We start from the raw sequence: 22,571 nt of genomic DNA, 5'->3' as shown, positions 1-22,571 counted from the left end.
TTTTTTTTTTTTAGCAAAATCTAGAAATAACACAAGGATAACAGTAAAGCACTGTTGAAAAATTACTGTAACTGTCCAGTGTCCGTATGCACTACTACAAAAAAAATAAAACAACAAAGTCCATTCTAGTTTTTCCTTTTTTTTCTTTTTACGAACTGATTGTATACTGCAACGTTATGTTGATAGTTAACCAGTTAAAGTTCTTCTTTCCTTTCTTCAACTTTACACATTCACAATAGGCAAGCGCCAAAATTAATTGATTCATTTTACTTAAAAAATGTAAAATTGAACCAACCTAACGTAATTTTGGCATTTGATTTAGGTTACGCGACATAATTGTACTGATTTGCATTATCTTTATCCCGTTCCATGTAATCCCTGTCTATGAGCGACTCAATCCGTTTCTTTAAGTCAGCAGGCTAATTATGCGAAGAAAAATATTTACGTTAAAATAAAAAGATGCAAAAACACAAGAAAAACTTTAAAATTAATTATACCATTGTTGTTATTTTATAATATAATGATATTAAAGTGCATACCTTAACAGGGAACTTCAATTGATTGTATAATTCACTAATGAGGAGATTGTGCGTAAGTGTTTTTCTCATTTTCATAATCCTGACTATTGCTGCATCAATTTGATATTGTCTATCTTGATACACTCTTTCCTCTGTTGCTTTTTGTTCTTCGTTCTGTAAAAATATATTTGTTAAGGAATTGTCCATTAAAAATTGCAAAATTAATAATTTCATGAGCATAATATGGATATTACCGTTTCTTTCATTTGTATTTGATTTATTTTAATTCTGAATAACTTATTCGTAAATTCTGCATTAAAAACAAATCTATCGTTGTCAGCGACGTCTCTACCACGCGGGTGTTTCTGTAAAACTCTGGCCTTTCCACAAGCCAAAGATTGTAAAGTTCTTCTAAGTTCGCCATCTTCAATGTTAGTCGCTGCTTTAATATCTTCCAATGAAAGATTATCAGCATCGTTAAATAATATTAAGACTAAGGCTTGAAATAATGATACTTGCAATTCTTTATTGCCCTGCAAGAACAAAAATTATATAGTTAAAATATGTACGCTAATATATGTTGAATTATTTTTATGCGATAATATACCTGATTAAACCAAGCTTTTAACACGCAATGTCCTAGAGTTGGTTGCCATTGTAACTTTCTTCCACTATGTTTTCCTAAATAAAATTTATTAAATACATCTTGATACTGGACCATTTCTGTTGGCAATGTAACTTCCATTACAGGGTATGTTGGCCAATATCCCATTGTAAGTATCGAGACTGTTAAGTCTAAATTACTTGCGGATAATTCATGTTGCAAGTTTCCAGCATACTAGAAGTAGAAGTATAAATAAAAGCAAAAGTTTGAAGTTGTAACTGGGCATTTTCATTTTCTAAATTTATAATAAAATAATAAAATTACCTGTTTGAAAGCAATATTAATATCTTTACTTAATTCCATATCTTTGAACATTCCTTCTAGTTTACTAGTAAATCCTCCACCACATTCTTGTTTTAATTTAGATAACATGGACTTTTCGGCATCAACCGAGGCAGATTTGCCTACTAGCAAACGTTTTGCTAAATCTTTCTTATAAAATGCTTCAAATACGTCCTTTCCGTGTATAAAACGAAATAATACCATAATTTTATCTAATAATCGTTCTAGTTCTTCCTCCGTTGCTTCTTTATTACCTGCACGTAGCTTACAATCGACAAATTTAGCTGCAATAAAAACCAACAGACATATGTTAATTTTTAAATTATTTTTAGACAAATATTCATTTGCTACTATAAATATTTTACCAATTAATTCTGCTGGTTTGTTTGCTCTTTGATTGATGAAAGCTTCGAAAGCTTCTTTTAAGCTATTAGCAAATTTTTCGTTTTTGTGAAAACACGTATTAACAATATTGTCCATTTTGTCTTTAAAATCTAAAAGTTCCTGTACCATAGTCTTATCTTTTTCTGGATCTATAACTATTGTTTTACCCTTTTTCTACAAAATAAATAAAAGTTAATTAAAATATTAAAAATTGGTTAGTGAAAAAAATAACGATATATTTTGTAACGATATATACGCACCTTTATGTAACAATTAAAGTTGAGACAAAGTTCGACGAGACCATTTTTTACTCGACTATATAAATTATAAAGTAATGATAAATCGCTAATTCTATTTTCATCTAATAAACCGCTTAAACCTTTTTGTAGAATGCTTGAAATATGTTCGGACAATAATTGCTTTTCGACTGTATGTATGAGAGACCATCTGATAAAAGATATATATATATATATATATATATATATATATATATATATACTTTTAATTATTGCAATAATAATACTAATTGGAATTGTATTTACTCGCAGAGCAGAAAACTTACTTTGTCGACGTGTCGAGATAGTGCAATAAACGTTCATTTTCTTCTTGCAGACGTTTGTCTACATGTGCTAAATATTCAGGAACGTCGTGCTCATTCATTAATCTTTGACCCTCTGCTGCATATAATCTCTCAGTTGCTACCAGGAACCTATGAATATAATTATTAATAATACATTATAAAGAGAGATTTTGATATTATTAAATAGTATGGAACATATGATATTAGCACATATCATAAATGATCGTACTTAGATTCAAAGGCCTCTTGGTAAATTTGTAAATCAGACAACATTCTTAATAATGATTTTAAAAGAGTTCTATCAACTGTATCCCCTTGTCGTTCTTTTTCAATCAGCATAAGTAACCCTTCAACTGTACGAGTTTGTACCAAATTATTCAGTACTATGTGTAATCTAAACAAATGTAATCCCATATCCCTAGAAACATATGCAAAGAAAAAATAAATCAATTACATTAGTAGTATACTAAGCGCGTTATATGAAATTATTTGAATAGTACTACATTAGAAGATGCCTACCAAATTGAAGATATTGTTGGATTTTGTAACACGTATGTTCTATCCAGGTACAAAAAGATACTTCTTATCATAATCATTTGTCTGCAATGCGATTGCCAACATTCATTCATTTTTTTCAAAAATATATGTCTATCCATGGATTCTGCTAAAAACTGTTCGATATTAGCTTTTACATGTGATTCCGTCAATATTGTTAAATTGGCGTATAGAGTTGATGCCATTTTGTGATTACACATATTCTCGACGGCTTGATAAAGTTCTTCTAAAGAATAACGAATACTTTTGCTCGTTTGTATTGCGATTACAGCTTCTTGCAGTTTTTCCCATGTTTGTTCTTGATAATTTTCTGGTAATTTTGGTTTATCTATAGAGACACGATACAATAAATTCATTGATATTTATTAACATAATTTTTTATTCTCAATTAAAGAGATCCATTCTAAGAAATAATAATTCACAAAATTCTTCGATATATGCGTTAAAGCAATGAAAGTATTTTCCAATGTTTTATAATTTGTTTTTAAGATTAATTTTTTAAATTGAAATATCTGCTACTTATGTTTACTTAAATTTATATCAAGAACAGAGGCGCTTACATGGTTTACACATACATACATATAATAGAACAAATGTATTTTTAGACGTTTTAAATAAAAATGCAAGAAAGCTCTTAATATATTTCTTCGTTTAAAAATGTTTCATTTTCTATATCAACGTCATTGTCGTCGTTTTAGTTTCTACAAAAGACTAAAGTATAACATAGAATATGCATATTATTCTTTATAAATATGTTTCATTTGAAATGTTTGCAAGACAGTGCGCATTTTGTAGAACAAAATAATATTGTCGTATATATATAGATCCATTTATAGAATATTACTCTGTCTTAATGATGAATGTATGGTAATGGTGGAAATGTAGAAAATTCATTGAAAAAAGAAAACAAAACAGAAAGACAATACGTCAATATATCGGTACATACAATTGTATAGAGTTTAATGATTAATGATGTGAAACAATGAAAAACCCTGCAATTTATAACATCAATTTAAAGTATGGACAATGAATTTGCATTGATGTTAGGATATGTTACTCTTCTATTATTAGTTACAAAAGAAGGATGTTAAAAATTGTCGACCAAGTCGTCAAATTTATTAGAAGAATACATATGATAAAAATAAAATGATGAATGGTAAAGTAAAATGAAATGAAAGAAATAGAATAGGAGAAGAGATAAAAAAAAAAAGAGAGAGACCAAAATGTAAAAGAGCGATAGAAAGATGATAAAAAAGAATCAAAACCAATGTAACATTTAAAAAACTAGAAATATAGATATGAAAGATAATGACAATTAATATAGCAATAATTAGAAACAAATAAATAACTAAAGGTTAAACTACAATTTAGGAATAATAAATAAAAAAGCCAATGAGAAAGAGGGATAGGAGAATAACATAGGAGCAATAAAAGCGTTGATTTTGAGGTTAAGTCGTTCTCATTCGTAATACCCATCCTTACTTTTGAAGTTTTTGATGACAAGTTTTCTCGCGGAGCCAGGTTTAGCAGTTGCCAAACTTGGCGATATTTTGCTTACGCCATTCGGATTGGCAACGGTCAATGCGGAAAAATTGGCCCTCTTCTGTGTGGTATCGGTCGTGGCCGTGGTCGCCGCGGCCGTATCCGTCATCTTCTCGATATCGTCAATCTCCGTAAGCGAGACTTTAGACGATAGTTTGCTCCGTTTAGCAGCAACAAAGTTAAGTACCGCCGTGTGCTCGGCGGACGTCTTCTTCACCTGCTGTGCTGTGCCCAGAACCTGGGTACCTCCGAGTCTAGACATATGCGCGCATCACACGGCCCCTGGCCCTCGGCACCAAAGGGTTTCTATTTAACTCTTCTTTATTTGTCCTCCCTCCCTCCCTTCCACCCTGCTCGTCTTTCTTTCCTTCTCCCCCACCCTCACTCCTTCCTTCTATCTTTCTTTCCTTCCTTCCTTCCTTCCTTCCTTCCTTCTTTCTTTCTTTCTTTCTTTCCTTCCTTCCTTCCTTCCTTCCTTCCTTCCTTCCTTCCTTCTTTCCTTCCTTCCTTCCTTCCTTCCTTCCTTCTTTCTCACCCTCCCACCCACCCACCTTCCTTCCTTCCTTCCTTCCTTCCTTCTTTTCGTTTAAACCGCCACTCAGATTGCTAAATAAACTTTACCTATATCGTTTCTTCTCGCGACACTTCTTTTCTTTCTTTTTTCTTTTTTTGGGCTTTTTTTCTTTCCACTTCTACCGCACGCACGCACGCACGTTACTTTCTCGTTTACTTTTTTCCTTCTAAACACACCCCTCGTGTTATTTTATTTTATATTTTAATTTTAACTTTAACTTCCAACTTTAATTTTTTTTGTTTTTTCTTTCCAAAGCCTCTTATCGATACAATTTTCGAGAAAAAGAAAGAAAAAGAGAAGGAGAAGAAGAGATAGTAGAGAAAGAGAACGGAAAAAGCTATTATTTATCCCTCGAGATATGGACGTATATACAATCTCTCTTTACATGCATATGTGTGATGAATCTCCCAAAAGACAATTGCCGACCGACTAAAGATGTCACCACTGCGCATGTGCATCGATATAACGATATCCAAATTTACTATTATTTTCTTAACTATTTTCTCTATTATTTTCTTTACTATTTTCTCTAATATTTTCTTTACTATTTTCTCTATTCTTTTCTTTATTATTTTCACTGACTACTTACAAGTTCTTTAATTACTTTTCTTATCTATTCAATTATTTTTTCTTTTTTTAAATTATTTTTATTCATTTTTGTCTATCACCATCTTCTTCTTTCAATCATTCGATTATCGATAATCGATCAATCATTCGATTATCGATAATCGATCTTTCTCTATATCGTTCGATCTTTTATCGCGCGAAGTGTCAAAAAATGAACGTCGGTAACCAAAATTTCGAGAGTAGAGTATGCGTTTGTAATTATATATATTGAAGTTTCGTCGTCATACTTATTGTTAATTAAGTCAGATATATTTTCTCTATATTTTATTTTCGTAGCTTTAAATTATTCAAGGATGCCACCAAAAAAAAATGTCAGTGGTAAAGCTGGAAAATCCAAAGGTTCCGAAGAAAGTGGGAAAGGAGATAAAGCTGAAAAAAAAAGTGGAACTACTGTAAAAGTATGCTTATATATATAAAAAAATAAAAAAAAAATAGGATCCAGTAATAATTAATGTTGTTTTCATTTCGCATTTTTGTCCAGTTTTTCTGTGATAATCCTAACGACATAACCTAAGAAACGACATTAATTATTAATAGACATGATACTTTAATATTTAATTCATTGATTTTTATAGGTTAGGCACATATTATGTGAGAAACAATCCAAGATATTAGAGGCTATGGAAAAATTAAAGGCTGGACAAAAATTTAATGAAGTGGCAGCAGCATACAGCGAAGACAAAGCGCGTTCTGGGGTACAAAATATTTCCTTTCATTTTTTTACTTATATATTTTTAATATAAAAGTTCAATATACTTATTTTTTGTTATTTTACGAATTACTTTAAGGGGGATCTTGGTTGGATGACACGTGGTTCAATGGTCGGTCCTTTTCAAGAAGCAGCTTTTGCATTGCCTATTTCCAATTTAAGTTCACCCATTTATACAGATCCACCAGTTAAAACGAAATTTGGTTATCATATAATCATGATCGAAGGTAAAAAATAATCTTACAGCATTAATATTTTATTTATATTCGTTTGATCGTTAATTTATATGATTATTAAAACATTTTTACACTTACGTACTTTTTGAAATTACTTTTTCCACTTTAATCAGTAATTGTAAAATTTCATTATACGCGCACGTATATTCAAATTTAATCTCTTTTATATATTTCATGATTTGTGCCTTAAAGACTTATTGTGAATCTTCCTGGGTATAAAACTAATAATCGTGTGTAAAGGATAAATATTGACAATACTTATGTACTATGATATGAGCTTTAATACGATTAAGTTTTACGTATTCTGATGTTGTATGAAAAGAAAAAACAATCTATTTGAATCGGTACATCTCGTACAACATACTGTGACATGAGTAATGCATTTAATAATGAAGTTGTTGTTGTAATAAATATAATCGCTCTATACACTATTCAGTCGCATTACTTAATCTTAAAAAACTTCATAATTTAATGGAATAACAATAGTTGAAATGATAATGGTCTATCCACTCGTCAGATTGTCATATAAGTTATCGAATTAAACGCGGAGGTTTGGATTAGTAAAACGAACGTATTTTAAGAGAGAATCATTCTCTTCGCACACCCATGGTTTTTTATGATGACAAGCAACGTCGTGCCAGTTAACACCATCGTTGTAAAATTGATTAAGAACTGCTAAACAATTTTCTGGAGCACCACCTTGGATGGCCTCACGATTATCAGGTTGAGGCTTGCCAATACTGATATATAAAGAAGATATAAAATATCTTATTAATTTTCAGATATTCATTTTAAAATAAACTTCAGAATTTATTTGCCAGTCACTTACCCGCCACTCTCAGACCAATCGTTTTGATTGCGATCGTTAGTTGGTGCAAGTTTTTGCAACTCGGCTGTCCAGAACCAACCATTTATATGAAGTGGTTGAAGATCAGGTCTGTCGCATCCTTTAAAATCGCAGAGACGACCGGACGTCCAAATATATTTAACTTTGTCTATAAAAAAAAAACAATTTTTCTCGTAGATTAAAACATTATTCAATCGTGTGAATTATATAAGAAGAATAAGTACTTTGAACGATGCGACTCTTGATAAATTCGTTCTCAGCAGAGGTTTCCAAAGATACGAGGTCCATGCATCGTTGTCTACAAAAATTTCTACCAGCTAGCCAATCAACTTCTTGTCCATTTGTTCTAGGATCAGCCCACGAATAGTAATAACCCTTTCCGTTAAAGCGTTCATGAATTGTTCCTAAAATATTATTTTATAATATTTTTCTTCTTTATTTTTGTTTGCATTTATACGTATATTTTGTTTTATTTTTCTTACTAATTAATATTAAATTATATTGCAACAATATTCGCTATAATTATATATTTAATTACTTGATTCTTTTTCTTTAAATAATATCATCAAAGTTCTCCTATACGCGTAAGAAAAGTCCTCCTTATCATAATTATATTTATTTAACAAATGGAATAGTGATTTTTTGTTAATAGAAGAATATTCATTTTATATAAAGCGCGCGATTTAATTTATTCGTAAACAAAAGCGTAACGAGAAAAATGTCGACTCTTTTAAAGTGAAAGTTGCGAAATCAATGCTGTCTTTTGTGACCTCTCACAATCGGTCTCTATAGTCACGACCTAAGCATTGGCACTGTGTAAGGTCTATGCTAATTGTGGAACTACTTTCCCAAATAAAGAATAAGAAAGTCTTCTGTTAAATTGCATTCAGAATACGTGATAAGAGTATTTCTTCTCTACACATTTCGATAGCATAAATGTTAATTGGTGGCACTAAATACCGATATCTTTTAAGTTAACTTATACGTCAGTATGTTTAAATAAAAAATAAAAGTTCCAATATAATTTTCAATAAATCAAATAAGAATATATGTTAACCAATTGCAACGAATGAAATAATGATATAGATGATTTCGAAAAACCTTGGACCCGCATTTTTCAAAAACGAAGCACAAAGATTGCGATGCATGGATGTCAACGCCCTTTAACTTTTCGTCCCCTTATTAATTGGGTTATTAAAAACAGAAGGAAGGAAAAAGTGGCAGTTGATATTCCACGATGGTTCTTTTTCTTTCATTGATCCATTCACAGCTGCGATGACATTAAAAATTCAAATTCGTTCGCGTTTCACGGCACCGTTAATATTGCTCATACCAACGCGTACGTATGCACGTATGCACGTAAATAAGTCGTACATACTTTCTACAAATGTGTCGATATTAATTAGTTATTCATTTGTATATCCTTGTTCCGTCAATTAACACACATTTCGTTGAGCCGGAACACACCCACGTCTATTAACTATGTTATACTTTATTCTTCTATACTTATCTCTCTGTTAATTATTTTTAATTTGAGATAGAAAATTTATATTCTTATTTTTCACGTTCTATTTAATATCAAAAAGACGACGTGTAGAGATTATGGGGTCACTTGGAGAAGTAACACTTAGTATTTTAGTTCAACCTGTTTGAATCAGAGAGAGACCTTGACCTTGTTAAAAGGCCACACCATTTTTACAAGTAGTAAAGAGCTTTAAATGTTCTTTTTTTTTTTTATCGTCGGACTTTTTTTCTCATTTGATCATATTTTTATAGTTTCGATAATCCTATGAGTAACGCCTATTTATTTTCTTATCAAGAAAATAATGGCATATTGCTTCCTATGTAAATAAAAGGACTAAATAACATATGGATTTGAAATAGAAATAAAAAGACTCACGTTGGGCGCACAATGCCGGTATTGGTGGTTCTAAAATCCTTCCAGTTGGTTGGGGCTGAAATTGTGCGCTCGTCAAGGCCACGAATGCACCCAGGAGAAGAAACTTAATCATTTTATTCTTTCCTATTAATCGGAGAATGAATCTGGAGAATGAATTAAAGTTTCTTTGTTCAAATATTTGTCATTAGAGAATGTAATATTTGCCATAAGTTTGAAATAAATAAATTAATTAACAAAATAATCGATGATCGAGGCACTGTCACAAAAAGAAAAAGATTGATATTCGATCGATATATCTCTGTTGCTTATAAATACAACCGAAGTTCCAAATGCTTCCGATGAAGCGACTTTCTTTTAAACCGGTTTAACGATTCAACAATTCAACATACGACAATTTCATTTGCACTTAACAAATTTTTAATGATACGTGATAATGATATCGTTACCCGTTATTATTAATATTTAAAAAACGTTTCGAAAAGTTAGAACAAATTGACGAAAACGGAGGATGAATAGACGAAAAAATGAGGAAGAAAGAAAAAGAAAAGTTAAAAAGAGAAAATGTGAGAGATAAGTTAATTTAACGATGCTCACCTAAGAACGTTCGCTGGAGAACTACACAGTGGTGTTTCTTGTGGCACCCCTATATATACACAATGGAGGACACACGCGGTACTTTTAAGATCTCGTACAGGTATTTTCGACGGGTGGTCGATCGAGTTCAATTTCTTTTCGTTTTCCTCTTACAAATGGGACGCCATATGTCCGGTCGGTCTCCCTTTCAATTTAACTTTTATTAATCTTCCCCATACTGCGCTATTTCATTTTTTCTCTTATTATTAAATACGATCCATGGAGAATTACTCTCGTGTAAATTCTAAAACTACGATCGAGAACCAATCCGATTCCCTCCCTTTCCTTCGGTGTATACTTTTATTTTCAATTTAATATCTTTGAATATCTTTGAATATCTTTAATATATATATATATCTTTAATATCTTAGTCGCCGCCCCTCGTCTTTTTTGACACAAGTTCGCGTACATTTGACAAAAGTTGTCAGCTTTCTTTCTTTCGTCGTTTCTTCTTATATATCAACATTTACTTTTCAATTTTTTATATCTACATTGAAGAGTGCTTATTGGAATTCGGGGGAGGGGTAGGGTAGGTAAATTTGTCCTCGTTAATTTAAATGACCCGAATATATATTATTATGAATTATCGGTATATAGTGTTTAAATAAATGAGAGATATACGAAGAGTATTTTGAGAAAGTGTCGTATTTTGAGAAAGGGAACAAGGAAAGTATTTTACCGAAAAAATTAACGTACGAGGTACGCGCGTGTTTGTTTAAACTTATTTCATTCTATATTTGACAATCGCACCCAAGGAAATATGAACTTTCGCTTACATGTTTTTGAAATTCCAAATAGATAACTAACTTTTAAAGTTTTTGAATTAATTAGAAATTTGATAGAACTTACTTTCGTTATTTTAGAAAACCTATAGAAATTCAAAATAAATTTCTATTATACATATATGTTTGTGTGTGTATTTATAAATATCGTAATATTAACGAGATATTTAAACGAGATTGATCGTGAGAACGATTGGAAACTTATATTGAAAGTACCGTTAGGTATAATGGTACTTATATACATGCTATGTAGGTCACCCAAAAACTCAACTTTTATTATTATATAACTTATTCTTTTCATATGTTTTACATTAATGTAATATATACGAATCATTTATTATCTTACGTATTCGTTTAAATTAGATATTTTTTGAAATAAGTACGTAAAATTGTCAAACAATTTTAATTAAATATCGCTTTCCTTAAGAAAATTTAAAATGATCATTTCATTTAGAAAGGTACATTAAATTTATATTATTATATTTCATTAAGAAGTATATAACATTTTTTTCAAATTTTTGTCATATTTGTATACATTTTATATATAGATTCAATATGTTTACAGCAGATAATAAATGATGGTATTAAACCTAAAGATATTTTCCTTACCAAGTATGATAAAGAAGATAATCTCAGTCGGTAACTAAAAAAGTCGGAAACAAAATATGCAAGTGTATTGTGGGTAGTTTACTCTTGTTCATCGAAATAAACGTTTTCTTGTCATTTCTTGTTTATAATATTTAAAAATGAGGAATACAAAAATAATTAATAATGTGTTCGTATACAAATTTTCCATTATGCAAGCATAATGTTCAATGATAATGATTTAAATGTTGATATTAATAAAAAAATTGTCAGTAAATCAATCACATATAAAAACTTGAACGTTAACCTTTTTAATTGCCTAATTAATATTATTGCATAGTAATTATAAAAATCCTATTGCTAAAATGTTTCGAGATAATTCCAAGATTATTTTGGAAAATGAATCAGCATTATCTGCTTTTTACATTGTACATATTAGAATGGAAGATTTATTAGAGAAATTAAAATTATTAAACTATGATGTTGAATTTGTACAAGAATTAAAAATGAAACCCATAACTAGGTGAGTTTTATAAGAATATAATTTTACGTTTAAGATTTTTCAATTTAGTATTAATTCAAATTATCTTTGAATATTCGGTAGGCATTATTTTGCAGTACCAACAAATCCAGGAGAACAATTCTATATGTTTACTTCATTAGCTGCGTGGTTAATTAGAAAGGTTGGTAAAGATTTTGAACAGCCACAAGAATCCGATGACCCTAACTCTACAATATCGTTGATACTGGATTACCTCAGAGAAATTGATATTCCGATAGAATTTCCACCGAACAAATTAAAACAAGGAGCCGGAGAACATGCTATTTATGTGTTAGATAATTTAGCAGATAATGGTATAAAAGTACAAAAGTTCAAGTGGAAAAAGTACATTTCGAAAGTATATTTTATATTGATATTATTGTACCACAAATTATAACGTATCATATCTACAGAGCAGAAATTATACCCGACGATGAGACACCTGAACCAGAAATAGAGGAAGATGATGCAGAATTAATTTTAGAGAAAGTAGAAGAAGAGATGATGGCTGAGTATAATGATGTGGATGATGAGATTTTACACGTTGATGATATAACTAAACTTTATAATCAAAACATGGTCTATTTATAGTTTTCTGCTTTTCATATTTTATATTTTTATTAAATTTTTATCTAGAATTATAAAATTGTTTTAGAACAAAACATACAAGCCTGACCATATTTTAGAGTCAAATACAAATAGAGAAGAGTGGCAATTGGAGTTAGAAAGAGTTCTACCTCAATTAAAAGTAACTGTAAAAACAGGTAATAGAAGATTACATTTGAAATATATCTCCCTACAATGATAAAATAAATTTACTTAATTTAATAATTATAATATTATTTTCTCTCTATATAGATTCGAGAGATTGGCGTTTACATTTAGATGAAATGAAGCAACTGCGTTCAGACATTACAACTAATTTATCTGGTACCAAAGGACAATTAGATAAGTTACATCTTGAAATAACTAATGTATTAGATAAAATTAAAACTAGAGAGACTTATCTAAACAGACAATTGGAGCCTATTTTAAATGAATATAGGATACTTCAAGTTAGTACATAACACAATTAAAAACAAAAATTTACTATTTTTCCTTCAAATAACAGAGATCCTTTTTAGGACGATTTATCTAAAGTTAAAGAACAATACAGAGATGTTAGTGGTGGTGTAACGGAAAGAACAAGAGTTTTTAATAAATTAACAGAGGAATTAGAACACATGAAAAAAGAAATGGATGAGAGAGGATCCAGTATGACTGATGGAAGTGAGTAACGTTTTATAAAACGTGCTGTAAAATTTAGTTAAAAAAATAAGAAAAACAAAAAAAAGAAAAATGTAATAATTATGTAATCATTATTCGTTTTACAGCGCCACTGATAAATATTAAAAAGATTATCACAAAATTAAAGAATGAAATTTCGGAGATGAACATTCGCATAGGATTATTAGAGTATAGTCTAATGTGTGCAAGAGTTAGAGATCGCATCCAACTTCAAGAAGACATGAATAGCACTAGCAGCACTGTAATTATTTAAACGAACCATTTTTATGTATAACAAAGTTATTTTATCGACTAATCCGTCCATCGTGTGATATTTATTTTATGATAATGTAGAATTAAACAAAATATTTATTGTAGTTCCAAGATTTGCAATAATATAAAAACTATTACAACCAAAGTACCAAAATTGATATTAGCATTTATATTGTAACAAGCAAGTTATTAAATTAGTTTATCAAAAATGTGTTTGTATGTGCTTGTAAGGTAAGTGTAAATACGAACGATGTGATATAAATTGCAACGATAAAGTATGTGAGATAAACGAATAATGTTTACTCAGTAATTGTAACGATATCATTAAAAATCTTGATTTTCGTTATCATTGATTACCAGATTATTCGGAATATAACATGTTATATACACACATGTATATAAATATCTTTTAAATTTATTTTTTTTTTACAGAAAAAAGTAATGTTTAAGAGCTTTCAAACATAAATATACATATATACAAGTATATATATATATATATATATATATANGAAAATTAAAAAACATTTTTGAAGTGTTACGATGTCACATCATTAGCGAAAATATTTTATATATATATATATATATATATATATATATATATATAAAATATTTTCGCTAATGATGTGACATCGTAACACTTCAAAAATGTTTTTTAATTTTCTTTTTATCAACCTGTTTATTTTCTCTTTATGTTTATTTCCGTTATATTTCGTCTTACGGTTTTAACTTCTATTTTAATAAAAATAAATAAAAATAAATAAAAAGAGAAATAAAGCTACACGTCATTATTTACTGACATAAATAAAATATATTATAAATATGTGAAAACGCGCGTGTAATAATCGTTGAATTAATCGATACGGTTGATTAACCGAATACGGAGTCCTGCTACTTGTTTCGTTAATTAAGAAACGTTCTTTTAATCGAGTATGAAATCCCTACTCCAAGTAGTATCGAATCCCTCGAACATCGTTTAAAGTGAAGTCCATAGTCGTATAATGAAAGTTGACGCGAACAAGTTGGTCTGAAAGGTACCATTGCTTTTAGTATTTTTCATATTAAATTCTTACGTTTAATTATTATTAATAACCAATTGATAAACATTAAATATCAGTGAATAAACAAAAAATCATAATCATATTCATCGGGTTACCATCAGAATTTTGTTCAACAGGTATTTATTTCACAACTAATTTAACATAAATTAAAGTTTTTCATTTAATTTAAAATGAAACTTATTATTTTCAACTATATTAAAATATATTATCGTAAAAGTGTATTTCTTATTAGCGTAAGCACACATGTATAGTATTACATTATTATAAAGAAAAATAACTTGTAACAATAAAAAATTGATTAACATATGTTATTTTAAATGTTAATAACACAATGTTGGTAAAATTTCATAATAATTGTTGCTAATAATCACAAATTGATTAATATATGTTGTAAATTTCAGTGATAATACTATACGTTCGCTTAATTTCATTATAATTGTCGTTAATAATATGATATTAATATTATTATTCAAAATTAATGTAAAATCAAATCTATTTTTATCCGAACGTGATATAGTATTATATTTCCAAATAAAAATTTTTGTTATTAAATTATTATTATATATATTACCACACACATAAAATATTAATATTTATAAAAATACTGCATTTAAAAATATTATATTAGGTGACGTTTCTTTCACTCTGTCAGTTTGATAGTTTTTTATTTACTGGACAGGATACGTGATTACGTATTTGTGTGTTAAATATCTGTTCCCCTATATACAAATAAGAAATATCTTTCTCTCACATATACACGCACGTATAAAGAAAACTCTTCCGTCCTTTTACTTGGATATATAATAACGCACTTAAAGTGCATCAAAATGAAAATACTAAGATGGAAGTTGTATAAAAAAAAAAAAAAGAAATATAAATATTAATATATATATATGAAATAAAAAGATTAGAAAAAATATAATTGCATTAACAAGCTGTAAGAAAATCACGTATGCATGTATGGCGCGTGTGTGAGAGAAAGAGAAAGGAAGAGAAAGAAAGAAAGAGGGAGAGAGTAAAATTAAATGAACAGTAAAAGCGGTGGGAGGGCATGTATATGGGACATTCAAAATCATAAAGTTCTTTTTTACAAAATACCAAAAGATAATAAAATTTGAGCCAAATTAAAAATGTCAATTTTTAAAGTAGGTTGAGAGGTTTGAGGCATAGAAATGCTTTAAATATACACCAACGAGATAATTTAATGAATTATATAGAATGATTTGCTTTAATTGCAAAAAATAAAACGATACGTGTAAAACATGTAAAATACGGACTAGTTCCACGCAAGAGTTCATTTGTATGAAAACATATAATAATTAAATTCAATTGTTACTCATAAAAATGAATAATTACAATATCTGTATTAATAATTATCTCTCGCGATTTGTCATCGCTTTATATTCTGCGATGCTTGCTGAATAATTTCGAACTTCGAACAGCCGCGTAATATTGATAATTAACAATCAATTTTACAATATGTGCTTCTTTTTATAGTTTCTTCAACCATCGTGATTTTTTTATTCTTTTTTTTTTTTCATATATATCATTGTATTTTACAATCATCTTGAAGATTACACATACATTTGAAAACTAGTTTTTTCGATCGATAATTTAATAAACGGAAATAATAAACGAAGAAGTATCAAATGCATAAGACGTATAGTTAATATTTCTTTATCAGTTGTCATCTTTTAGTCGTGTGAATAAAACCACGTCGGGAAAACAATTATTTGTACAAACTATTGCTGCGTTATTGATTGCTCTGTTTATTAAAATGAACGGTGATCAACTGGAGATGAAAATTAGAACCAGAGAGGATTTTGCCTCGAATGTCTAGTAAGACTGTCTTTTATGTTAGTATCATCATCATCTTCCGTTGAAAAAACTCAATCATAATCATGATTCATCGTAAATATACTATAAATACATGCTGCAGTTGCATTTATTTATAAATTATTCAAATATATAGGAAATGACGAATGTCATCGAAGAAAAAATAAATACATAATGTTAATCTAATACAAAAGAAACGAAAAATGAGAAATGCGAAGGATATTATTTTAAAAATTCATTAAAATTAGTCTTTTAAATAAAAATATCGTTTACATCATTCTAACATTAAAATTTGTAACGTTTAATATCAGCTATGTAGTGATGACCATTAGTATGATATATTTCTTTTCTTATAACACTCTCTGATGTCTTACAAAAACTGTATATATTATATATTATATATTTAAAAAATATTAAGTTAATTCCCGAGCGTGACCGTAAGAAAAATTTCATGACCGAATGTTACATTTAACCGAAAATTATCATCTGATAAAATATTTTGACATCTTTGAGATATGTATGTAATTTCGATAGTAAAAATAATCAATGTTATCTTTTTGTCTTGATATGTATGTTATCTTCCTTCGAATAAGTCAAAAGAAGGTTTTCTTATCTTTGGTAAAAAAAAAGTATCCCTTGGACTTTCATCTTAAGATAAGAATAGTTTATCCCTCTTCCATTGAAATCTCAATATTTGATGCATGAAGAAGAAGAAGAAGAAGAAGAAGAAGAAGAAGAAGAAGAAGAAGAAGAAGAAGAAGAAACCTTTAACAAATCGTTATCGGTTTAATATTACGCTATTTTAAAATTCATGTTAAAGTAACCGACAATATTAACTAAACAAATTTACATATTTAATAATATTTATTTTCAACGTGAAAAATAGATTACTAAAAATATAATATTATCTATGAAATAAAAAGATAGAGTTATGAATTATCTTGAAAATATCGTAAATATTTGAAAATGTATTTTCAGATAATAAAAGTATTATTATAATAATGTGGTTACAATTAATAAGAAGATAATTCTACGAGTCAATAATGCCATTAATTATTAATCGTGTAAATTCCTTGATAATGAAGGGTAGGAAATACGATTAAAAATAGAAAGAATACGAAAATATAAATAATACGTCAGACATTTTTCTTATTATTTGAATATTCGCGGTATTAAGGCGAATGTCGCGTCATGTCGCGTCATGACGAACTAAAAAAAACAACTATACAATACATTGTGTATCAGTTATAGATAATTCTTTTTGTAAAAATCCTATAACATAACGTCATAATTAAACATGCATAATCACAATACTTGACAAAAAGTTCAACTGATTTATATAAAATCAATGTATTCTTAAGAAAAAATAACCAAATGATAGAGTGGAAGTAATACTAATCTTGTTATTTTCAATTTTGTTATATTCTTTCTTATGTACAAATTATGTGTTATTTGTTATTGTTAATTATTTGTAAATTTAATAAGTCAAACGTTAAAGAAAACTACTAAGTAATGGTTATTTAGAGTTGCAACTACAGTTGATATACTTTGCATATTATGTATTTACATATGAATGATATTTTTCTTTTAATTTTCAACTTTTGTTTATATGAATAATAAGATTAATCGAATGATTCATTTAATTGTAATAATTGAAGTTGAAAGAAACAGATTTTAATTATGCCTATAGTATCAGTAACCAATTTAATTGAGGAAGACTTCGATGATCACATGTAAGCTGGTAAATTTTTGTTTAAACGCACACAACATTGCCATTTTGATATTATTTAATGAGGAATATAGTTCCATAGTCAAATGATTTTGTCACTTTATTGAAATAATTTTCTTTCAGTGTCGCACCGGCAACAAAGATGAAGCAATCTTCTTTAAAGTTTATCATAATTCTGGTCATCGGGATGATGTTATTAGTCCTTGGCTCTATTGCAGCTTCATTTTGGTCTTCGATTTTTAATTGGTTTTTGTTACGAGTAAGTTTCTAATATATTTGGTTATGAATAATTTCATCTAAACAATCCGTTCATTGTTACTAATGAAAATCTTTCCCGCAGGAACTAACATTGACGCCAACATCAACTATTTATAATCTTTGGAAGGAAACACCTATACCGATGCATCTGAAATTTTATTTTTTTAATTTGAGTAATCCTGATGTCTTTAATCACCCTTTAAAGAAAAAGCCAATGCTTGTAGAAATGGGACCATATGTGTTTAGGTAAATTTAGAAAAAATTTCATCTCTATATTTGGTTTTGATAAATCCTATGGAATTTACAGAGAAATTGACTATAAAATAAATCAAGTATGGAACGACAATGGAACTGTAACATTTCAAAGGAGAAAAGTATGGCATTTTGATGAAAATTTATCAAAAGGAAAGTTAACCGATAAAGTAACTAATTTCGATCCGATCGTAGTGGTGAGTTTTATCCAATGTTATTTTTATCCTCAATTAAATCAATGAGATTATTCTGTCCCTAATACATTCAAATCTAATTTGCACAGACAATGGGACAATTAATGAAAAGTGAACCTGTAATAATACGTGAAATGGCTGATAAATTAATTCAAAGCGTAAATAAAGGTTTAACGATGACGAAAACTGTAGGCGAAGTCCTGTTTGACGGTTATAAGGATGAATTACTTGTTATAGCAAAAAAATTGAATTTTACCAATATACCTTTCACCAAATTTGGCTGGTTTTATGAGGTGCACATATGACAAATTATGGATAATATTAAAAGTATTACTAAATTTTCATTTATTTTTCTTTAGAGAAATAATTCTGATACTTTTGATGGAACATTCAATATGTTAACTGGAAAAGATAATATATATGAAATGGGAATTGTCAAAGAGTGGAATTTTCAGAATAAAACAAAATATTACAAAGATTCTTGTGGTGTGATAGACGGTACAAATGGTGACTTATGGCCACCTTTGATGGATAATAAAACCGTATCTATATTTGTACCTGACATTTGCACGTATGTACAAATAATATTGGCGTAATTAATAATGATTAAACTTATCGATTGTACTTTTTCTATGAATCAAATTGTTTTAGATATATAACATTGACATATCAAAATCAATTTTTGTATCAAAGTATAGAAGGTAGTAAATTTATTTCCGATGAAACTATGTTAGATAATGGTAGTATTGTAAAGTCACGAAAATGTTTTTGTGCGAATGAAACAATATGCGAGCCGTCTGGAGTATTAGACGTTTCTAAATGTAAGTACGGAGCACCTGCATTTATCAGTTTGCCACATTTTTATTTGGCGGATAGTAGTTATGGAAAAGCGGTAGAAGGACTGAAACCCTTAAGAGAAAAACACGAGACTTTTGTGATCGTCGAACCGGTAAGTATTTTTCATATCGCATAAAATTAAATACAATTGTGTATAATTTTTTCGAATTAAATTTCTGTAGAAATCTGGCGTCCCATTAGAAGTGAAAGCGCAATTGCAATTAAATCTTATGGTGGAGCCGATCGACGGAATGAGGTAAATAAAATGTATTTCATAAATGTTTTTCTTATTAATAAACAAGTAAATGAGATATTATGATTTCTTTTTTTCAGTATATTTAAATACGTACGAAAAACGTATATGCCTATGCTGTGGTTTACGCAAGAAGCTAGTTTAACTTCTGATTACGTTAGTCAAGTTAAATTTTTATTGGTATTACCAAAATTAGGACTAGTTACTTGTATTGGTATCAGCGTTATAGGAATCTTAATAACTTCTATTGGTATATTTGTTTATATTCGTCAAAGGTGGCAAACGGAAGATAATCAGATATTATTAGTTAGAGATGATACAAATCGTGTTGATAGAACCAACGAATGATCAACATTTTAATTATATGTAGAGGTAAAAGAAATATTAAAGTTACGATTCAGCTTTATTTTATATGCGAAGAAGCATATTTTTACAGCTGACAGTGTATTGTTTATCATAATAGTTTCATATTTTTGCTTATGATTAAAACACCGGTTAACAAATTTTTATATACTCGTCTATATATGATGTCTAGAATAGGACAAACCAAGCAAATCGTTAATTACAAACTTTTAAAATAATTAAATTTTTAGAATAATAATGTGTGTGAAGTGCCTATTATTAAACTATAAAAAGATCTATTTAAAAAAAATGTACGATTATTAAGACTATGCTGATGCAACATAAAGTGTTAGTTAGTTAGAGATTTATAATGTTTTATCTACTAGCATGCAGAAAAGAATCATGATTCAAATGACACATATAATATATATATATATATATACGTATATATATATATATATTATATATATATATACATATACGTATATAGAGGATGTCTGAGATTTTTTCGTACAAATATTGTGAGCGTATTCTACGCATAAAATTAATAAAAATATGTTATATAAATATAAATCATTTAAAGCTTTATTCAAAAGCTACAAATTGTAAGACTATTTAAATGTGCTGTTCAAAATGTTGCCTGCCTATGCGAATACAATTTTGAGACCGTTACAGAATGCTGTTTAGTATATGGCGAATTTTTTTATCGATTTCTATTAATTTCTGCAAGTGCATCCACAATTTGCTCTATCATAACATCAAGTATAGCTATTTCATAATCAGTTGCATAAGCTTCTTGTTTTAGTTTTCCTTATTAATAAAAATCTGGTAGGACGAGGTCAGATGACCTAAATGGTCAAGCTATTGTTCAGAGAAGAATACGTTGATTTACTCCACGATGGTGAACAACATACGCAGAATCGCTAAACATCATTTACAGCACAACAGCACTACATTTGGACAGTTTTACAATTTATGTTAGACCTTTCTGAATGAAGTTTTAAATGATCTATGTTAGTAGAACATTTTTAAATTATTTTTTTGCGTAGAATACGCTCACAACGTTTGTACGAGAAAACCTCAGACGCCCAATGTATATCAGAGATAATACAGAGATATAAAAATGATCAAAATTAATATAAATACTATTATGATGTTTAAGACAAACATAACGATAATAATAATAAGATCATCTATTTTGAAATGTGTTACAAGTGCAGCACACTTTGGTGCTTAAGTCACCGTTATATCTGTGATAAACAGCAAGTGTGCTATTAATATTTACACGCAATAATTTAATTGAACATATAAAATAGCTGTATTTTATAGAATAATGTGGTTTCTTTTTATTAAAATTTCTATCTATTGATTCCATACTGTAACACGGAGTCTTTTATTTTGCTGAGTAATGGTCTTTGATTGGAATCGATATTATAGAGCGTTGCGCTTATGTTAATTATTTAAGTACAAAATTTATATATGAAATTTATCAAATTTAATAAAAAAAGAAGAGGGTCATGAATTGAATTAAAAAACAATATAATATATATATTCACTATTTAAGGAATTAAAGGAAATCACTAATTAAAGGAAATCAACGAAACACAATATAGATATTTAAATGACTATTACATGTTATAATAAATGAATCAAGAGAACGATTAAAATTCATCGGTATTGTAAGATACAAATCAAAAAGGTATCATCGTAAAGTTATAACATAAAATCGCGCAGCAAGCTAATTAATTTAAATATTTTCATCCTAAATTGCGAATAACTATAATTAAAAAATGAAACGAATTAAAACTAATAAAGAATACTAGGCACTCGTATACAGCAAAATTAAAAATATATACGCTAAATAGAATACATTATATATAATCTATAAAATTGACAGATTGTCATTATTAATTTGACATAGTGGTGATATTCAATAATAATATTTAAAAAATTATAATTGTAATTTATTTATTTCTAATGACTGTATAATATGACTGTATAATATGTAAAGGAATATAATATTCTTTTCTCTTATATATAAGATTTGTTGCTTTTACGAGACTACTAGCCTAAAAAAGTTTTGTACGTGTAGGGCATAGAAGGTACTTTAATTTAAAAAAAAGCTTTTTAAAATTTGTTTACTCTAACTATAAAAAATATTTACGAAAACGTTTCAAAGATATGACAGCTATGTGTAAAATATATGTACTTTGCAGCATTTCATTTTATGAGATTTTAAGTATTTAAAACGCGAAATACACAGCTACAAAATATAATGTGCGTGTAAGGCAGAGAGTGTACTATCATTTAAAAT

General features: G+C 28.5%; 5 protein-coding genes across 9 annotated transcripts; 3 read left to right on the top strand and 2 right to left on the bottom strand.

The window, feature by feature from the left end:
• On the bottom strand, nt 1-4,929 carry LOC106790058 (cullin-4A). The gene is made up of 11 exons (XM_014754730.1): nt 4,466-4,929; nt 2,948-3,311; nt 2,658-2,846; nt 2,411-2,557; nt 2,109-2,295; nt 1,830-2,022; nt 1,447-1,748; nt 1,126-1,356; nt 773-1,051; nt 540-692; nt 1-419 (listed from the first exon to the last, which is right to left on the bottom strand). The coding sequence occupies exons 1-11, from the start codon at nt 4,785-4,787 to the stop codon at nt 324-326; spliced, it is 2,463 nt and encodes an 820-aa protein (XP_014610216.1). The 5' UTR covers nt 4,788-4,929; the 3' UTR covers nt 1-323.
• Nucleotides 4,930-5,836: 907 nt separating this feature from the next.
• On the top strand, nt 5,837-7,536 carry LOC106790057 (peptidyl-prolyl cis-trans isomerase NIMA-interacting 4). 4 transcript variants are annotated; one of them, XM_014754724.1, is made up of 5 exons: nt 5,837-5,920; nt 6,003-6,124; nt 6,302-6,421; nt 6,515-6,662; nt 7,454-7,536. In XM_014754724.1, the coding sequence occupies exons 1-5, from the start codon at nt 5,878-5,880 to the stop codon at nt 7,525-7,527; spliced, it is 507 nt and encodes a 168-aa protein (XP_014610210.1). In that variant the 5' UTR covers nt 5,837-5,877; the 3' UTR covers nt 7,528-7,536. The 4 variants fall into 4 exon arrangements, with proteins under 4 accessions (XP_014610210.1, XP_014610213.1, XP_014610211.1 ...); XM_014754725.1 differs by having other exon boundaries at nt 5,863-5,905; XM_014754726.1 differs by having other exon boundaries at nt 5,872-5,910.
• On the bottom strand, nt 6,821-10,326 carry LOC106790056. The gene is made up of 5 exons (XM_014754723.1): nt 10,013-10,326; nt 9,419-9,561; nt 7,743-7,922; nt 7,501-7,666; nt 6,821-7,411 (listed from the first exon to the last, which is right to left on the bottom strand). Exons 2-5 carry the CDS (start codon nt 9,528-9,530, stop codon nt 7,210-7,212), a joined length of 660 nt encoding a protein of 219 aa, XP_014610209.1. The 5' UTR covers nt 9,531-9,561; nt 10,013-10,326; the 3' UTR covers nt 6,821-7,209.
• Nucleotides 10,327-11,397: 1,071 nt separating this feature from the next.
• On the top strand, nt 11,398-13,707 carry LOC106790055 (intraflagellar transport protein 57 homolog). The gene is made up of 7 exons (XM_014754722.1): nt 11,398-11,941; nt 12,023-12,304; nt 12,373-12,538; nt 12,615-12,723; nt 12,818-13,014; nt 13,084-13,228; nt 13,333-13,707. The coding sequence occupies exons 1-7, from the start codon at nt 11,784-11,786 to the stop codon at nt 13,497-13,499; spliced, it is 1,224 nt and encodes a 407-aa protein (XP_014610208.1). The 5' UTR covers nt 11,398-11,783; the 3' UTR covers nt 13,500-13,707.
• A 3,953-nt stretch (nt 13,708-17,660) lies between these two features.
• On the top strand, nt 17,661-22,291 carry LOC106790059 (protein croquemort-like). Of its 2 annotated transcripts, none has more exons than XM_014754731.1 (9): nt 17,661-18,125; nt 18,245-18,380; nt 18,462-18,625; nt 18,687-18,828; nt 18,915-19,118; nt 19,185-19,396; nt 19,477-19,774; nt 19,845-19,918; nt 19,996-22,291. In XM_014754731.1, the coding sequence occupies exons 1-9, from the start codon at nt 18,073-18,075 to the stop codon at nt 20,261-20,263; spliced, it is 1,551 nt and encodes a 516-aa protein (XP_014610217.1). In that variant the 5' UTR covers nt 17,661-18,072; the 3' UTR covers nt 20,264-22,291. The 2 variants fall into 2 exon arrangements, with proteins under 2 accessions (XP_014610217.1, XP_014610218.1); XM_014754732.1 differs by having other exon boundaries at nt 18,045-18,133.
• The last annotated feature ends 280 nt before the right edge of the window (nt 22,292-22,571 follow it).

Source organism: Polistes canadensis, unplaced genomic scaffold (assembly GCF_001313835.1).
Source record: "Polistes canadensis isolate GaletaPanama2010 unplaced genomic scaffold, ASM131383v1 scaffold_211, whole genome shotgun sequence".
NCBI lineage: Eukaryota > Metazoa > Arthropoda > Insecta > Hymenoptera > Vespidae > Polistes > Polistes canadensis.
The sequence above is the reverse complement of the archived record's forward strand: the minus strand, read 5'-3'. Positions and strand labels throughout refer to the sequence as shown.

What these genes read in the sequence shown, in the direction of transcription:
- LOC106790059 (XM_014754731.1), top strand. Translation starts at nt 18,073, where the DNA reads ATGCCTATAGTATCAGTAACCAATTTAATTGAGGAAGACTTCGATGAT. An exon ending in TTAATTGGTTTTTGTTACGA is followed by an intron (nt 18,381 to 18,461) that starts GTAAGTTTCTAA and finishes TCTTTCCCGCAG; the next exon opens with GAACTAACATTGACGCCAAC. An exon ending in ATGGGACCATATGTGTTTAG is followed by an intron (nt 18,626 to 18,686) that starts GTAAATTTAGAA and finishes TGGAATTTACAG; the next exon opens with AGAAATTGACTATAAAATAA.
- LOC106790058 (XM_014754730.1), bottom strand. Translation starts at nt 4,787, where the DNA reads ATGTCTAGACTCGGAGGTACCCAGGTTCTGGGCACAGCACAGCAGGTG. An exon ending in CAAACCAGCAGAATTAATTG is followed by an intron (nt 1,749 to 1,829) that starts GTAAAATATTTA and finishes TTTTTATTGCAG; the next exon opens with CTAAATTTGTCGATTGTAAG. An exon ending in AATTGAAGTTCCCTGTTAAG is followed by an intron (nt 420 to 539) that starts GTATGCACTTTA and finishes TCGCATAATTAG; the next exon opens with CCTGCTGACTTAAAGAAACG.
- LOC106790055 (XM_014754722.1), top strand. Translation starts at nt 11,784, where the DNA reads ATGTTTCGAGATAATTCCAAGATTATTTTGGAAAATGAATCAGCATTA. An exon ending in ATGAATATAGGATACTTCAA is followed by an intron (nt 13,015 to 13,083) that starts GTTAGTACATAA and finishes GATCCTTTTTAG; the next exon opens with GACGATTTATCTAAAGTTAA. An exon ending in ATCCAGTATGACTGATGGAA is followed by an intron (nt 13,229 to 13,332) that starts GTGAGTAACGTT and finishes TTCGTTTTACAG; the next exon opens with CGCCACTGATAAATATTAAA.
- LOC106790056 (XM_014754723.1), bottom strand. Translation starts at nt 9,530, where the DNA reads ATGATTAAGTTTCTTCTCCTGGGTGCATTCGTGGCCTTGACGAGCGCA. An exon ending in CAAGAGTCGCATCGTTCAAA is followed by an intron (nt 7,667 to 7,742) that starts GTACTTATTCTT and finishes TTTTTTTTATAG; the next exon opens with ACAAAGTTAAATATATTTGG. An exon ending in GATTGGTCTGAGAGTGGCGG is followed by an intron (nt 7,412 to 7,500) that starts GTAAGTGACTGG and finishes TTTATATATCAG; the next exon opens with TATTGGCAAGCCTCAACCTG.
- LOC106790057 (XM_014754724.1), top strand. Translation starts at nt 5,878, where the DNA reads ATGAACGTCGGTAACCAAAATTTCGAGAGTAGAGTATGCGTTT. An exon ending in CGAGAGTAGAGTATGCGTTT is followed by an intron (nt 5,921 to 6,002) that starts GTAATTATATAT and finishes TTATTTTCGTAG; the next exon opens with CTTTAAATTATTCAAGGATG. An exon ending in AAAGTGGAACTACTGTAAAA is followed by an intron (nt 6,125 to 6,301) that starts GTATGCTTATAT and finishes TGATTTTTATAG; the next exon opens with GTTAGGCACATATTATGTGA.